Raw genomic sequence first — 18955 nt, 5'->3', positions numbered from 1 at the left:
AAAGCTTGAGTAAGTTGTTCCTGTAGATTTGAAAATTAGGGGGTGGGGGGGGTGATTTAGTTCAGGTTAGAACATAGGACAGTACAGCACAATAAAGGGCCCTACGGCCCTTGATGTTTGTGCCAAACATCTTGGCATGTTAATCTGATCTCTTCTGCCTGTACATGTGCCATATCCCTTTATCTTGCCTATCTAAAAGTCTCTTAAATGTCACTATGGTACCTGCCTCTACCACAGAAATCTCACAAATCTCACTTTGTGTACAGCAAACTCCCTCATGCCCAAAAAATCAGAATTTTTGTGATTTTGGACAGGGGCGATAAATACTGATCACTACACTGGGAATAATCCCTGCAATCTTTTTCTCTCCAAAATAGTGCTATTTGATATTATAACGTCCACCTGAGAGAGTATGTGGGTTCTTAGTTAAATAACCCCCATTGGTCAGACAATAAATTGCTTTGATTTCATAAGATCATAAGTTATAGGAGTCGAATTAGACCTTTTGGCCCATCCAGTCTACTCTGCCATTCAATCAAGGCTGATCTATCTTTCCCTCTCAACCCCATCCTCCTGCCTTCTCCCCAGAACCCCTGACACCCGCGCTAATTTCTGCTTTGCTCTCACCAAAAGATTGTTTTATTTTCTACGGGTTATTGGTGAATGCCTAGGAAGGATCTATACTGTGAGAATGAAACAAAACATAAACGTGCCAGTGGAACTCAGCAGGTCAGGTGACATGTGTGGAGTGAATGGACAAATGACATTTCGGGACGGAACTCTTCTTCAGACTCCATTTTACAGCACCATTGTAAAACCTCCTCACCTTATGGCTACCTTGAAGAAGGTCTCTTCTTGCAACCGGGAGCTCTGTGAGACACTCTCTCACAGCTCCCCCTGTTCCTGCTCTTCGACCGAGCTATGACAGGGTTAAAAATCCATGAAGTAAAATCTTTCTATATAGTAAAATCTTAAAACCTTGAACTTTTATTAGTTATGTTTGCCAAAATTATAATATTAATAATCCAGCAGTACATAAACACATTTGTTTTTAAACATTTTATAACAAATTCTTCCATTTCTTTTTCAACTTTAATATAATTATGTGCCCCAAAACATTTTACAGGACCAATATTATAAGAAATTGAAGCTGGAATAGGCCACTTGTTCCCCCCTTCTGCTTATTCTGTCATTAAACAAGACCTGGCTGATATTTTAACTCAACAGCCTTTTCTCCAGTAACCCCTAAACACCTTGATTGTCTTACGATTCAAAAGTTTATTGAACTCTCACTTGTCTATACTCAATGACAGCTCTTAGGTGGAGAATTGCAAAGGTTTCAAAGTTGATAGCAAGTCGTATAAGATGTTGGGGCAGAACAGATCAAGTTCAGTCAAGCTGGTGGATTATAAGGAACATTTTAAAGGACCATAGAGAGGTAGAAAGGCAAAGAGGTTCAGGGAAGGAATTCAAGGACTTAAGATTCAATAACAAGGAACTTCGGATGCTGGTTTATATCAAAGATAGACACAAAATGTTGTGGGTCGAAGGGCCTGGTGTTGTGATGTACTGTTCTTTGTTCTAAGCCGAAGGAAGCTTATCTTGAAGATAAACACAAAATGCTGGAGTGCGGCATGGTGGCACAGTGGTAGAGTTATAGTGCCAGAGACCCGGGTTTGATCCTGTGCGGAGTTTGTACATTCTCCCCGTGACCACGTGAGTTTTCTCTGAGATCTTTGGTTTCCTCCCAAGACATTCAGGTTTGTAGGTTAATTGGCTCGGTGTAAATGTAAAGTGTTCCTAGTGTGTGCAGGATAGTAGGGATCGCTGGTCGGTCGGACTCGGTTGGCCGAAGGGCCTGTTTTCCACGATGTATCTTTAAACCAAGCTAAACTCAACCAAATCCAGCAGGTCGGGCAGCATCTCTGGAGCAAAGGAATAGGTGACGGTTCGTGTCGAGACCCTTCTTCAGACTGAGCATTATTCTTCAGACTGAATCCGTTAACGCAGTGTGGAACCATGAGAGGTTTTCCCGTAAACACCAGCCGGCGTGTTACCTCTACTCGCTGAATTCCACCACGGCAGCATTTGCTCTGGGTCCAATCAAGCATCACAACTTAGTTCAGTCTCCTAGTGACAGCCAGTGTTTTCCCTGCTCCCGGTTTCCATGAGGGCAACTCTCTCTCGTCATTCACTCAGACCGTTATTAATGGTGCATTAACTTCAGCCACGAGTTAAATAAAGCCCCGTGGCTCGCACCCACTTAGTGGCTGGTGCAGCCAAACAGAGACCCATTATTCTGGTTGCCCGGCGCATCCCTAAAGCATCCCGTGCCTGACTTGTCAAAGCCAGAGCCAATTTGTCCGATACGGTCCAGGCTGGAGAACCTACAGGGGCAACTTGGTCTGCCTGTTCGACAGCAGGGCAGCAGAAAGTATGAATCTAGCATCATTCAGCAGAAAAGTGTGAAATTTAGTACAAGTGAAATCCAGTTTACGATCAGCACAATGTATTTGACATAAAATAGAGCTATCTTCGTCACTGAAGCCTTTGCCCTTTCTTTCTCACTTCATGCCTTTCCTTATTACCTGATGTCAGAATATTTGGCCCCACGCTGGGAAATTTCAAACCACATCAGAACAGGCCTAACAAATCCAGAAATATCGAGCCTTTTGTCCCATATCTGCAAACGCACCCTATCTCTCATGCTGCACAAAAGAGAGAGAAACCTAATGCTAAATTTTTCAACCTTATGTAAAGACTGATTGAGCTGCTGTTTGTGATTAAGATGGCTGTCAGTCTCTGCACATGGATTGCACATTGACAGGTAAACGTTAACACTGAGCTGAGCACAGTTTACTCAACTATCAAAGCAGGAGATTGTATGATAAATGAAAAGCTGGGGGATTCTAATACATTTGGCTCTGCTTCAGCAATTTCAATAACCAAAGGGTAGTCATCATCTGAAGTATGGTCAGAAGCAAGGAAGAGTTGACAGGGGGCTGTAATTTACTTTGCAGCCACTTCAGATGAGATGTGCTGAAACTCACATACTATTCCAGGCGTAATTGGCCTGCGCTTGATGTAATTTTTTTGAATGTGATAAGTCTGAAGTCCCTGCGCTTAAATCCCCCGAAGATTTCGGCATCATCGGCCTGTGTAGAAGCCAGTCACACTGGCTTTGTTTGTCCTTGCAACCTTGTGCCGTACAAACACCCTGGTCCACTATGCCAGACCAGCTTCCCTATCTGCCCTCTACCCCCCCCCCCCCCCCCCCCCCCCCCCCCCCCCCCCCACACAGCCCTTCCACCCACAGCACAAGACCTGCTGCTGTAGTCGACACTCATTCCGACCTGTGATTCCGCACTCCCAGCCCTGTCATGTTCTGTTTCGTGTCCCTCGCTCCGGCTTCTTTCACACTTCCTGCCATCTTTTAGAGTTCAAAGCATGTGTAGCTGCAGGTCTTTGTCAGAAACCCAGTTGGAGGCCTTTAATGTTTGTGATGTAGGAACGCTGCAGTGAAGGACTTTGATTATTTATTCATTCTGCTTCTCTTGTCTGATTGAGCCAATAGCGAAGATGAAGGTCCTTATCTTTCTTTTTGCTGAACACGCTCTTGCTCCGAAACATCTACAGCTTTGTGGAAGACATTGCCTTTTAACTTTTTTTTTTTTTTTTAACAATTCTTTTTATTTTGTTGCTGCACCACCTTTTTCCTAATGTCTCGTTTTCTTTATTTGTTTCAGCCTCGCACCACATCTTCCCGGCGTTCCACACGCCGATACCCATCGACATGCGGCACCACGAGGGAAGGTACCATTACGAGCCGCACTCTATCCACGCCATTCACGGGTAGGTGGGGACTCGAGCTCGCCGACTGTACGTTGCCACCATTCTCACTCTTCCACTGAAAGGATGCACAAAAGGCCTTATGGGGCTACTCAATATTTCCCAATGTCCCACTCCAAATTGGTGACTCCTTTCTCACTTGACCTGATGTCAGTGGTTGAGGGGAGACTTGATGGGAGTTTATATAAAATGATGAGAGGCATAGAGAGGGTAGATAATCAGAACCTGTCCAACACTAGAGAGCACAGCTATAAGGTGAGAAGGGGAAAAGTTTAATGGGGCAAGTTTTTTTTACACAGAGAGTGGTGGGGGCCTGGAACACCATGCCAGGCTTGGTGGGGGTGGACAGATAGGATAGTGTTGTTTATGAGGCTTTTAGATAGGCACATGGAAGTTCATGGCATAGAGAGGTATCGATCATGTAGAGACAGAAGAGATCAGTTTAACTGACATCATGTTCGGCACAAACATTGTGGGCCGAAGGGCCAGTTCCTGTGCTGTACTGTTCTACGTTCTATAATGTTCAGTTATCAGTGCTGAGGTTTCAGCTACTTATGATCTGTATTAATAACCTACGGGAATAGTCTGACAGCCTTATAGTGTGATTTGGTGATGATACAAAGATGGCTGGTTTGGGAGCAGGATGCAAAGAATGTGCGAGGGGATGTGGATAGATTGAGTGAGTGGACAAATGTTTGCTGGAGTACAATGGCTGGAAATGTCAGGTTGTTTACTCTGCTTGAAACGAAAAGGAGGACACAAGAGACTGCAGGTGCTGGAATCATGAGCTGGAGGAACTCAGTGACGTTCTGTGGAAGTTCCCAACCCAAAACATCATCCCCGGATGGAAAAATAATATTAATAATAATAATAATCTTATTTATATAGCACATTTTTTGTCAACTTGCATTGACCCCAAAGTGCTTCACATAATTACATTACATTTACACACAGGCAAAGGTGGGTGAAGTGTCTTGCCCCAAGGACACAACGACAGTATGCACTCCAAGCGGGATTCGAACCGGCTACCTTCCGGTCGCCAGCCGAACACTTAGCCCATTGCGCCATCTGTCGTCCCAAAAAGGGTCCCGACTCAAATTATCGTCAACAGTCTGAATGAGGATGGGTCCTGAGTTGGATAATCCTCTGTCCATTACCTCCACAGATACCACCTGACTCCATGAGTTCCTCCAGCACTCCTTGCACGTACCATACAAGCCAAGTGTGGAGAAATCTCCGTTACCCATAATTTTAGTTTTTCCTGCACCTTGTATATCCTCCTAAATATTGTAGGAGTACTGTTTAACCATGATGGTTGTCACAATCCAAGCTCTTCCCTGAGAATATATCTGAGCGCGATGCACCAGAATACAAAGTCCTGGTGTCGTTCAACTCCTTATCCTGGAAAAGCCAAGGAGATCTTGTTGCTATCCAGTCTGTACACCTTCTCCAAGGAAGGGCCAGAATTTTATCCTGGACTTGCAGGCTTCTCCTGATGGCTGTTTGTGGACTGCTCATGTTAGCTAGTAGTATTTCTTTTAAGCTTCTCAGAGATGGATGGCCTTGTTTACCCAAGTACTTATTCCCGCAAATCTGCTAAGATGAGAAAGCATGGGTCGGAAGAAAATTCTCGACCTGAAATGTCACTCATTCCTTCTCTCCAGAGACGCTGCCTGTCCCGTTGAGTTACTCCAGCATTTTGTGTCTTGTCTTCGGTTTTAACCAGCATCTGCAGTTCCTTCCAAGACATGATGAGTAAGTTGGCAGACCTGGTTTTAGAGAGCACCTATTCTCTCAAAACACCCGAATTAGCACCAGTTGATCGAAAAGGAAGTACTTCATTGCTTCTTTGTTTGTGTTGTGTTGTTTATGTTTTTCCTAATGCTTTATAGCAATGTCTTAAATGATTAAAGCAATGTTGTCATCATCGTGAGGTGACCTTTAATTTCCTTGCATGTTCTCTGTGTGGGTGACCTGTCAATGTGCAAAATAGGAGCAAGTGTAGACAATGTAACTTCTTGTGTGTACTATACCTTTCACTGCGATTGAGTTGCTAGGTTAATTGACCACTGAAAATTAAAGTGTTTTGCAACCGGTAGATCTTGCAGGCCAAGGCGGACTGAGTCCAGTCTGTGCTTGGTCTCGCTGATATATAGGAATCCACACTTTGAACAGCCGATAAAGTAAATGAGGTTGGAGGAGGTGGAAGTGAACCTCAGCCTAACCTCAATAGACTGTTGGGGTTCCTGGGCAGAGTTGAGGGAGGAGGTATGGGGACAGGTGTTGCATCTCCTGTGTTGTTTTTTAAAGGTAACAATTTCTTCCCCTATTATTAATGTCCTGGGTTGTCTGCAGCATTGTTTGGGAGACGAATCTTTGATTTCAAGAAAGTTGTCACATTAGTATGAAAAGAGCAATAGTCCTTTAATGGAGTAAATCCATTTAATCTGGTGGGACGGAGTTAAAATTCTGCTGATGGACATAAACATGTTATTTGGCAAACAGAGTTTCATGGGCACCTATATTTGATGATTTAGTCACACACATGCACACTTGCCCATGCCTAAACTCACAGAAATGTAACTCGATGGTTACATAAGCTAAATAACGAAGGCCATATAAGCCCATTTGGGTTATGAGCCAGAGACCATCGTATAAACACTAGCACATATTGGACTGCTGCCCCTGCCCACTGTTAAGGATACAGAAACGTCATGAGCAATTTAATCAGTAATTATTTACTGTCACAGTCAATGGAATTTAAATAAGCAAAATTTCCATAAAGAGTCACAACTCGTTCAAGACAGCTCACTTCTACATTCAGCCTGCATGTGTCTCCAACCTCGATACATCAATTCTACTTGGGTTAATTCACCAGTGTGGGTGTCTCTGACAAGGGCAGCATTTACTGCCTATCCTGAATTGCCTTTGACTTTACTGTAGACTTCGGAGATACAGTGTGGAATCAGGCCTTTCGGCCCACCGAGTCCGCGAAGACCAGTGCTCACCCCCCCCACCCCCCCTTGTACACAAGCACTATCCTACACACTAGGGACAATGTACAATTTTTACGGAAGCCAATTAACCTAGAAACCTGTACGTCCTTGGAGTTTGGGAGGAAACCAAAGCACCCGGTCACAGGGAGAACGTACAAACTCTGTACAAACAGTGTCTATAGTCAGGATTGAACCCGGGTCTCTGGCACTGTAAGGCAGCAACACCACAGATGTGCCGCCCTGCGTTGACTGGTGTACTAGGACATTTCAAAGTTCATTCCATTGTTCTGGGCCAGGAGTCACAGGCGGACCAGGCTAGGTAAAGATGCCAGTTCTCCTCCTCTACAGCAAATTGGTTGCCAGAGTGGGCGAGTGGGGCAGGGAGAGAAAGGCAGGGCGGTGCTTAGCTTCTCACAGAAATGAGACCGAGAAAGAGAGAAATGCATACTCACGGTAGGGAGTTGTTGTGCCACAGGTGAGCAATGATGTTGTCAAGCTGGAATGGGTACAGAGAAGATTTATGAGGATCTTGCCAGGACTAGAGGGTGTGAGCTATAGGCAGAGGTTGAGTAAGCTGGGATTCTATTCCTTGGAGCGCAGGAGGATGAGTGGTGATCTTATTGAGGTGTATAGGATCATGAGAGGCATAGATCAGGTAGATGCACAGAGTCTCTTGCTCAGAGTAGGTGAATCGAGGACCAGAGGACATGGGTTTAAGGTGAAGGGGAAAAGATTTTTAATAGGAATCCGAGGGGTAACCTTTTCACACAAAGGGTGGTGGATGTATGGAACAAGCTGCCAGAGAGGTAGTTGAGGCAGGAACTATCCCAACATTTAAGAAGCAGTTAGACAGGTACATGGATAGGACAGGTTTGGAGGGATATGGACCAAATGCTGGCAAGTGGGACTAGTGGAGCTGGGACATGTTGGCCGGTGTGGGCAAGTTGGGCCAAAGGGCCTGTATCCACACTGTATCACTCTATGACTTTCTCCCTATGACTCTCTTGGATATTGCATAAGGGAGAAAAAAATGTCATTTGACGATATCAAAGTTCTACTTGCTCTCCCCCTAAAGGCAGAGAGTGCAGGAAAGGAGGTTTGTAACATTCACAAGTTTTTATCGATCCTATCCCTTTATTTAGTTTAATTTAATTTTGAGATACAGCGTTGAAACAGGCCCTTCGGCCCACCGAGTCCGTGCCAACCAACGATCCCCGCACACTAAAACTATCCTACACGCACTAGGGACAATTTACACATATACCAAGGCAATTATCCTACAAACCTGCACATCTTTAGAGTGTGGGAGAAAACCGGAGATCCCAGGTCACGGAGAGAACGTACAAACTCCTTACGGACATGATCCGCAGTCAGGATCGAACCCGGGTCCTGGGCTCTGTAAGGCAGCAACTCTACCGCTGGGCCAACTGTGCTGCCCTAAGCTATCTCTCTTTTGCAGCAGCTGGCTAATATAACCAGACACTGAGTACATACACTTCTATCACATCACACAGTGTACTTCACTTAAAATGCACGCTCCCCTCCCAGCACTACATTGCGTCTCATCCAGTATACCTCGTGTTGCATTTTGTTCCTTCGTACTGGTAGGAAAGTGCAGTCAGCATTCTGTAGCTGGTCAATAGAAGCTTTTAAGCAGGATGCAACCCTATTCCCGGCATTTCACAGCTGTTCCTTACGCAACATTGGTTGAGGCTGGATCATCCCGTACTGGCCTGGAATGTGTCTCAGGCTCCAACAGGATGCAAAAGTTTCCCAAGCTTCGCTATCTTGCCTTCCGCAACCACAGAGCACAACAGGCTATTTCCAGCACAGGTTGAATAAATCGCATTCTGCATTTACTGCACAATTCTGGGATGTTTATGCAAGGTTTGGGAGGCACATACTGCAGCTTTTAGTTTAGTTTAATCTAGTTTATTGTCGCGTGTACCGAGGTACAGTGAAAAGCTGTGGTTGCGTGCTAACCAGTCAGCGGAAAGACAATACATGCTACAATTGAGCCATCCACAGGGTACAGTTATATGATAAAGGGAATAACCTGAGTTTAGTGCATGGTAAAGTCCAGTAAGATCTGATCCCAGATAGTCTGTGAGTCTCCAATGAGGTAGATAGTAGCTCAACTTCTTCAACATGTGATGGGGTTGGTCAAATCCCATTTTTTTATGAATGTGGTTTAACTGCCACCTTAAGTTGAAGGCGCTTAGTGGCCGCATCCGTTTTAATAAAAAGATATTCAATGAAACATAGAAATTGTTAAAATAGACACAAAATGCTGGAGTGTAACTCATCGGGACAAGCAACGTCTCTGGATAGATTGAATGGGTGACGTTTCGGGTCGAGACACTTCTTCAGACGTATGAAAAAGGGTATAAGGAAATAAACTTCTCTGCTTCCTGACAATCAAAGCATACCTTAATGCCAAGTTCTTTCTTTCTCATTATTTTCATACATTGATTTCAGGCTTCAGAGATATAGCATTGAAACAGGCCCTTCGGCCCACTGAATCCGCGCCGTACACAAGTACTATCCTACTCACTAGGGCCAATTTACAGAAACAAATTAACCTTAAAACCTCTACGTCTTTGGAGAGTGGGAGGAAACCTGAGCATCCGGAGAAAACCCTCGCGGTCCCGGGGAGAACGCACAAACTCCGTACAGACAAGCATCCGTGGTCAGGATTGAAGCCGGGTCTGTGGCACCGTGAGGCAGCAACTCTACCGCTGTGCCAACTCTCGCCCTAAATTGGTACATTTAGTTTTTTAATTTGTGAGGAGGAAGCCCTGCTTTCTCGCACCTTTTTGCCGTAGCCAGCCGAAGGGATGTCAGGAGAGCGCAGCACTTGCACGACTGGGTAGCTTAAGTCACAGTCCCGTACCTGCAGGTGATGTGAGCTGTGATTAACATTCCTTTGGGTAACCCTTGGCCTGATTATTTCAAATGATTGGCTAGATTACCTTCGGTCAATCCTTTGAACCCAATCCTTTTTGCAGCGCCTTCAAAAACACAGGATGAAACAGCATCTTAACGTGGATTTGTGTCTTTGTACTGCAGTGACTGCTAGAGGGAGGGGGAGGGGGGGGGGGGGGGTGGGGGTGGGGGTGGGGAAGGGGTGAAGCCGATGCTTTTGTGTCGTTCACCTTCTAACAAATATTCATTCTTACAGGATTTATATTTGATTTCTTCTTTTTAATTAGACTTACTGACCCTAAAAAAAGATCTGACACACGAGCTTTTGAGTAAGGTTGACTTCGGGGGTCTGTCGGATATCTGATCTGATCTCAAACAGTGCGATCAGTTGTACACGGGTGCAAACATAATGGCTGCGCTGAGATTACTGAATTGAGGAACTGGACTGTGATTTTTTTTGTTTTGTTTAATTGTCCTGCTGTTTTTCGAAGGACTGGGACTCTGTCCTTCCGATAGTTTCCATATTTAGTCGCTCCGAGATCTCTTTCTTCAGAACTTCTTTCCATGTATTTATTCTGCCTCTTTTAGACTTTAGAGATACAGCACGGAAACGGGGCCCTTCGGCCCACCAGCGATCATCCCATACACCAGCACTATCCCTCACACTCGGGACTCTTTACGATTGTGGAGTGCGGGAGGAAACATAGAAATTAGGTGCAGGAGTAGGCCATTCGGCCCTTCGAGCCTGCGCCGCCATTCAATATGATCATGGCTGATCATCCAACTCAGTATCCTGTACCTGCCTTCTCTCCATACCCCCTGATCCCTTTAGCCACAAGGGCCGCATCTAACTCCCTCTTAAATATAGCCAATGAACTGGCCTCAACTACCTTCTGTGGCAGAGAATTCCAGAGATTCACCACTCTTTGTGTGAAAAATGTTTTTCTCATCTCGGTCCTAAAAGATTTCCCCCTTATCCTTAAACTGTGACCCCTTGTCCTGGGCTTCCCCAACATCGGGAACAATCTTCCTGCATCTAGCCTGTCCAACCCCTTAAAATTTTGTACGTTTCTATAAGACCCCCCCCCTCAGTCTTCTAAATTCTAGCGAGTACAAGGCGAAACCAGAGCAGCCTGAGAAAAAAACTATGCTGTCACGGGGGAAGAACGTGAAACCCCTGCGCAGACAGCACCTGCAGTAAGAATCAAACCTGTGTCTCTGGCACTGTAAGGTTACAGCTTTACCGCTGCACTACTGTACCTCCTCTTGAGGTAATGGCTAATCTGTGCCTCAGATCTACATGCCTGCATTAGTTTACAAACACTTAGGTTTTTCGTTGTTATATTAATTATTGTACCGAGCTAGAGTGAAAAGCTTTGTTTTGCATGCTATCCATTCAGTTCAGATAATACTATACATAATACAATCAGGTCAATCTCAAGTTCAATAGGAAGAGCAAAGGGGAAGATGCAGAGTGCAGGATATAGTTCTCATCATTGTAGCGTACCAGCTCCATAGAAAACGTTCAAAGTAACCGCAATGGCGTAGAGGTGAATACCTCAGCTTATGGAAGGACCGTTCAGAAGCCTGATAACAGAGTGGAAGAAGCTGTTCCCCGAGCCTGGGGGTGTGCGTTTTCAAGCTTCCGTCCGTACCTTCTGCCCGACAGGAGTGGGGGGGGAAGGGGGAATGACCGATGAGTTGTAAGTTTCAGAACGAATAGTTTCAATGATGTTTACATTTGTATGAAATATGGTCTGTGCTCGAGCCCACCATTGAGAATAGTTATTGACAGGAGGGATTCCACCTCCGGAATTAAGAAGCTTTTGGAATCAAGAGCCCCGGCCTGAAATTCCATTGGGATCAAGCCAGGCTGTGACTGAAATAAAACACCTCCACTTCCCCCTGCCCCCACCAACCCACTAACACCATTCCATTCTCGCTCCCACACAGTCCAATATTCTGCTGAAAGGCAGCTACTGTCTGGGACTTTAGCCTTAAAGATGACAGATGCGTGAGATGCCGAGATCATATCACAATCAGGCTTATCTTTTAAATTGGTGTTGTTAATCAGCTGTCTCATTTTGCAGCATTGCAGGATGTATCTTGCTTGAGAATGAGCATTGAGTTCAAAACATTCACACTCGAACAGAATTCTCCATAGAGATTGTGGGCCAAATGGCCTGTTCTTGTGCTGTACTCCTCTCTATCATGTGTTCCATCTGACGCCCTCACAGTGCTGCTTAGGACAAAACATGGGGAACTCTGTTAAAGGATGCTGGCTTGTCTCTGCCTCCACTTTCTCACCATCATAATAGACGATAGGAGGTATCACGGCTTTCCTTTGATCATGTCAACACTTGTACTTGTAATTGGGTTAAAATTGGGCTATGGGGCAATTTATCGACTCCGTGACAGGTTATGTTGGTTGATGGCTTATAGACAATCCAGATCCCTCAAAAATAATTTGAAAAGAATTTCTATTGGTTTTGGGTAGAACTAGCCAAGACATGATGGGCCAAATGGCCTCTGCTGTGGTAAAACCACTCTATGATTCTATCAATCATTATTATGATTAACAATATTGAACCAAACACACAATCAGAATGGAAGTGCAACTAGTATCAAGGACTAATAATTGGGCGGCACAGCAGTAGAGCTGCTGCCTTATTGCGCCAGATACCTGGTTTGATCTTGACTACGGGTGCTGCCTGTACATAGTTTGTACATTCTCCCTCTGACCAAGTTTTCTCCATGTGCTCCGCTTACTGCCCACATTCCAAAAACGTGTAGGTTTGTAGGTTAATTGACTTCTGTAAATTGTCCCTAGTGTGTAGAATGGAACAAATGTACAGAGATCGCTGGTCGGCACAGACGTGGTGGGCCGAAGGGCCTGTTTCCACGTTGTATCCCTAAACCAAATCAAAGATTGTAAATCTCTGCTCTTCTCAGCTTACCATTTTATTACCAAAGTAAATTGAAGACAAATTTTGATCGGGTACCAAAACTTTATTTTTGGCCCATTTTAGCTGCCACCCAGGATCAATTTTTACCTTGGATCTCTCTAAATTGTGGACGGATTTTGAGATTAATGTATTTTATGCTTAATTTTGATTCTGCAAGTAAGGTTAATACTATCAATTATTTGAAATAGAAAAAAAATCTTGCCTTTAACCACATGATTAATGGTTGTTAATCCTGACAGAAGACCCCAATTCATCAACAGCACATTCTAGTTGTCTTCCCACTTGCCTGCGTCAAATTTAGTTAATTACATGAACAACGTAAAGAAAATTAAACATGTCTAATTAATTGTGAACCATGGGGTCCTTTATTACTCACGTCCCGTTTCATGTCGAAGGTTTGACTTACTGACAGTTCACCTTGCCAGGTGCCTGCTGCTTTCTGCCAGGTTTCAACACTGAAGTTCCCCTCCAACAGGTATGTTTTCACTGTGAAAACATATTCACATTTTTAGCCTTATGACAACCGAATACAGAACTCTTCTCAAACCAGTCGGTCGTGTGGAAATCTGTCCTGAGTTGCCCAAAGCTTTCATTGTTCATAATGCTTGTGGATAGATATTGAACTACACAGGGTAAGAAATTCCCAGTCTGTCTCTCTGTATTTATCTGATACCATTGGAGAAATACAGCATGGAAATAGGCCCTTCGGCCCATCTCGTCTATGCCGACCAAGATGCACCTTCCAAGTGTGTCTCATTTAGAGTCATAGAGTGATACAGTGTGGAGACAGGCCCTTCAGCCCAACTTGCCCACACCAGCCAACATGTCCCAGCTGCACTAGTCCCACCTGCCCGCATTTGGTCCATATCCCTCCAAACCTGTCCTATCTATGTACCCGTCAAACTGTTTCTTAAATGTTGGGATAGTCCCTGCCTCAACTACCTCCTCTGACAGCTTGTTCCATACACCCATCTTACTTTGCGTGAAAATGTTACCCCTCAGATTCCTATTAAATCTTTGCCCCTTCACCTTAAACCTATGTCCTCTGGTCGTCAATTCACCTACTATGGGCAAGAGACTCTGTGCATCTACCCAATCTATTCCTCTCATGATATTATACACCTCTATAAGATCACCCCTCATCCTCCTGCAATGCAAGGAATAGAATCCCAGCCTACTCAACCTCAGACCCTCTAGTCCTAGCAACATCCTCGTAAATCTTCACTGTACCCTTTCCAGCTTGACAACATCTTTCCTATAACACAGTGCCCAGAACTGAACACAATACTCTAAATGTGGCCTCACTAATGTCTTATACAACTGCAACATGACCTCCCAACTTCTATACTCAATACTCTGGCTGATGAAGGCCTGAGTGCTAAAAGCCTTTTTGACCACCCGATCTACTGGTGTCTCCACCTTCAGGGAACTATGCACTAGCACTCCTAGATCCCTCTGCTCTACAACACTACCCAGAGCCTTACCATTCACGGTATAGGTCCTGCACATGGTAAACTTCCTAAAATGCAACACCTCACATTTTTCTGCATTAAATTCCATCAACCATTCCTCAGCCCACTTGGCCAATTGATCAAAATCCTGCTGAAAAATCTTCACAACACTTGCCTGCATTTAACCCACATGACCCTTAACCTTCATTAGTTATCCATGTACATGTGGAAGTGCATGTCCCTTTAAATGTATTTTCTTACCTACCTGAACTACCTCCTTTGGCAATTCATTCCATACACCCAGAACACTCCGAGTGAAAAAATTGTCCCTCAGATTCTTTTAAAATATTTCCCTCTCACCCTAGACCAATGTCCTCCGGTCATTAATTTACTGACCCTGGGTAAAATAAGCTGTGCATTCACCCAATCTATTCCCCTCAAGATTTTATACATCTCTATAAGATCACCCATCAGCATCCTGTGCTCTAAGGAATAAGCTCCTATCCTACTCGCATATAAACATAGAAAATAGGTGCAGGAGTAGGCCATTCAGCCCTTCAAGCCAGTAGCGCCATTCAATATGATCATGGCTGATCATCCAAAATCAGTACCCCTTTCCTGCTTTTTTCCCCCATATCCCTTGATTCCGTTTGCCCTAAGATCTAAATCTATACTCTCTTGAAAACATCCAGTGAATTGGCCTCCGCTACCTTCTGTGGCAGATAATTCCACAGATTTACAACTCTCTGGGTGAAAACATTAGCTTAGGCCCTCGAGTCCTGCAAAATCCTCATGAAAAATCCTTGTTGCTTAACTGCTTGGTCCAGAATTAAAAGGAAGTGACTTAATATTCAACTCTTTTAACCCCAGTGCTATTTTGTGGATCTGATTCAATTTTAAGCAAATTCATAGTGGAACTGTGCCTCTTTCAGGGAGAAACTGAAAGAAATGGGAGCTTAAAACAAATCTTGCATCATTTATTTTGAGAATGTCTCGGATTTGGAAATGATCCCATTTCAAAAATATGGCTGCTCCACTACTGAGATATAAATAATGGGGTGATGTAAGGTTGTGGGATACTCTTGGAGAGTGGCTCCCAATGGGAGATAATACTTCTGTTCAACAACAGCATGTGTAAAAGCAAAATAAAAACGGCAGATGCTGGAAATTGGTCATAAAAGCAGAAAATACTGGAAATACTCATCAGGTGAAGCAGCATCCATGAAGGGAAGTCTATGTTTTGTTTGTTTGCCTTTCACATCACCTTGTTTTATTATGCCATTGATCATAGAACAGTACAGCACAGGAACAGGCCCTTCTGCCCACAATGTTTGTACTCGCTAGAATTTAGAAGATTGAGGGGGGATCTTATAGAAACTTACAACATTCTTAAGGGGTTAGACAGGATAAATGCAGGAAGATTGTTCCCGATGTTGGGGAAGTCCAGAACAAGGGGTCACAGTTTAAGGATAAGGGGGAAATCTTTTAGGACCGAGATGAGAAAAACATTTTTCACACAGAGTGGTGAATCTCTGGAATTCTCTGCCACAGAAGGTAGTTGAGGCCAGTTCATTGGCTATATTTAAGAGGGAGTTAGATGTGGCCCTTGTGGCTAAAGGTATCAGGCGGTATGGAGAGAAGGCAGGTACAGGATACCGAGTTGGATGATCAGCCGTGATCACATTGAATGACGGTGCAGGCTCAAAGGGCCGAATGGCCTACTCCTGCACCTATTTTCTATGTTTGTGCCCAAAATGATGCCAAGTTTTGATTTAGTTTAGTTTATAGAGACAGCATGGAAACAGGCTCTTCAGCCCATCGAGCCCACGCCGGCCAGTGATCCCCGCACACTGACACTATCCTACACACGCTAGGGACAATTTCCCTTTTTACCAAAGCCAATTAGCCCACAAACCTGTACCACTGGTATGGCATGAATACGAGTGTGGGATGAAACTGAAGATCCCAGAGAAAGCCCACGCAGGTCACGGGGACCATGTACAAACTCTGTACAAACAAGCACCCGTAGTCAGGATTGTACCCAGGTCTCTAGCACAGTGAGGCAGCAACTCTACCTCTGCGCCACCGTGCCACCCAATCTCATCTGATCCCAATCAATCTGATCTCATCTGCCTGCATGTGATCCAAACTCCCTCTACTCTTCGCACTTCCCTGTGCCTATCTAAAAGCATCATACCTGCCCGTACTGATAAAAGGACGAATTAGTTTGGGACACACGACTTTCCAAAGGGCAAACTGCATCAGCAGATAAATTATTCCTGACATCCTTATCCGTCAACCAACATCAACATCATAAAGAAAGCCGTGTGTAGGAAGGAACTGCAGATGCTGGTTTACACTGAAGGTAGACACAAAATGCTGGAGTAACTCAGCTCTGGATAGAAGGAATGGGTGACGTTTCGGGTCAAGACCCTTCTTCAGACTGAGAGTCAGTCGAGAGGGGAATGAGAGATATACAAGGTGTGAAAACGAGAGATGAAAGTGGACAAAGATCAAGGAAAATGAAGAGTAGACCATTGTAGTCTAGGGGAAGGTGACAATGAGGCATACAAAGTAAAATTTAATCAGGAGTTCTGTCAAACGAGTTGGAGGACTAGGATTTGGAGAGAAGAAAGCCAGATTATCAATTTTTTATTGTATTGCCTTTTATGGGATTGTGCTATGCATAAATTAGCTGCCATATCATTGGCTCGCAGCTGTGGCTATGCTTTAAAAATATTTTGCTGTCTGTAAAGAAATACAGAATTCCTGAGATTGTTAAAGGCGCTATATAAACACAAGACTTATTTTTTTCTTTGTCAGGTGCCAACTCGGTCCAAGAAAGCTCATGTAGTAAATCTTTATTTGGTTAGCCCTAGCACTTGAACCTTGAACTTTCAGGTCATACAGTTAAGACCACTTGAGCTTCCAGTTATATTTAGTTGCTCTCATTTTTTTTTCCTGAGGAACTGTGTAAATACTAAAATTAGTCTATTTGTGTGCTTGACAAACAGTGGCAGAACAAGCAGTAAATAGATAACTGAAAAAACATTAGCGGTTATATATCAGATTACAACTACAATTAAATCTGACATCCACTTTTGTCTTTATGTCAGGAACTTGCTCATATAAGTGATGAAGGGGTGGAAGTTATTTCATAATATGTACCCTCCCCGAACTGATCTCTTTGCGTTCAAAATTAATTGTAGCTTTATTTTCAAAATATGGGTAATCTTAAATTTAAAACAACTACATCTATTGGCCATTATATCAGCGCACTCTTTACAAAGCTGCATTCTAATCTCTACAGTGCCAAGCTAAGAATCATTGTAGGTTTAGTGCGACTTAACTGTTTATTTAGTTTTACTTTTTAGAGATACAGTGCGGAAACAGGCCCTTCGGCACACCAAGTCCACACCAACCAGCGATCTCTGCACATTAACACTATCCTACACACACTGGGGACACTTTAAAATTATACCACACCAATTAACCTACAAACCTGTACGTCTTTGGTGTGTGGGTGGAAAACGGAGATCCCGGAGAAAGCCCACGCAGGTCACGGGGAGAACGTACAAACTCCGTACAGACAAGCACCTGTAGTCGGGATTGAACCCGTGTCTCTGGGGCAGTCAGGAATCAACTCTACCGTTGCGCTACCGTGCTGCCCTCTGTCGCTGTACAGTGTTCAAAAGCCTTACTCATCCAAATAGTTCCAATTCAGTCCCTCATCCGAGGATTCAAACACTGCTCTACAATGAGCTGGAATTAGCAGCAAAGTTGGGGGAAGGAAATGCCATTCAATGTTTACGCTTCCAATTGTTATCCTCTAATTCCCACTGCAAAGAGTTGTGAGTGAGGCTTAATTGTGGGGTTTTCTACAATTGAGGAGTCTGTCAACACTCGTGTTCAGGTATATTTTGACGAGGCAGAAGACTATTAGCACAAATTTAATTCTGCTTCAGAGTGAGTTGATAGCTCCCGTATAGGAGCAGGAATTAATGATGACTGTTAATCCGCGATCTTTCAATAGCTCACGGTCAGTTCATCGGGAGAAAAAAAATGGTAAAGGCAACAGAGTTCATTATTTTCCCTTCAGAAATGGAAGTCTTTAAAACAACTACTTGTATTTAAATTGGGCCATTAACATAATGAGCATTTTCAAATTACATTCGATAATCAGCAGCATGGGAAGATTTTAAAGCAGATTAGGTTAGATTGAAGAGCATTGAGGAAAGGTTTTGACCCGAAACGTCACATAATCCTATTCTCCAGAGATGCTGCCTGACCTGCTGTTATTCCAGCATTTTCTGCCTATCTTAAAGGAGAGGCAAGTAGTTTTAGGCAGCTATTTCCCGAGATTTAAGTCTTGGCTGCTAAAACGATGACCAACCATGGGTGGGTGTTAAAATTGTAGATAACCAAATGAAAACAATATTTCGAAGGGATATATAGTTGGAGATGATGACTGAAGTAGGGAGAGGCAAGCTCACAGAGGGGTATTTTTTTAAAGTGAGGCATGGCTTAACTGCAAGACTCGAAGGGGAAGTAGGCAAAAGGACCAGTCGTCAAACAGGACGATGTGCAATGCCCCTGTCCCACTTAGGAAACCTGAACGGAAACCTCTGGAGACTTTGCGCCCCACCCAAGGTTTCCGTGCGGTTCCCGGAGGTTTTTGTCAGTCTCCCTACCTGCATCCACTACCTGCAACCTCCGGCAACCACCTGCAACCTCCGGGAACCACACGGAAACCTTGTGGGGCGCAAAG

At 44.1% G+C, this 18955-nt stretch overlaps 1 protein-coding gene across 2 annotated transcripts in view; it reads left to right on the top strand.

Moving 5' to 3' along the window:
• gli2a (GLI family zinc finger 2a) overlaps positions 1-18955 on the top strand; it is a 442689-nt gene that overhangs the window by 276005 nt on the left and 147729 nt on the right. For both annotated transcript variants that reach the window (XM_055638741.1, XM_055638742.1), the window contains one exon: positions 3747-3852. In XM_055638741.1, the coding sequence (XP_055494716.1) occupies positions 3747-3852 (106 nt within the window). The remainder of the gene's footprint in view (positions 1-3746; positions 3853-18955) is intronic.

The sequence above is a fragment of the Leucoraja erinacea genome, chromosome 7, assembly GCF_028641065.1.
Source record: "Leucoraja erinacea ecotype New England chromosome 7, Leri_hhj_1, whole genome shotgun sequence".
NCBI lineage: Eukaryota > Metazoa > Chordata > Chondrichthyes > Rajiformes > Rajidae > Leucoraja > Leucoraja erinaceus.
This window is presented reverse-complemented; position numbering and strand designations above follow the sequence as displayed.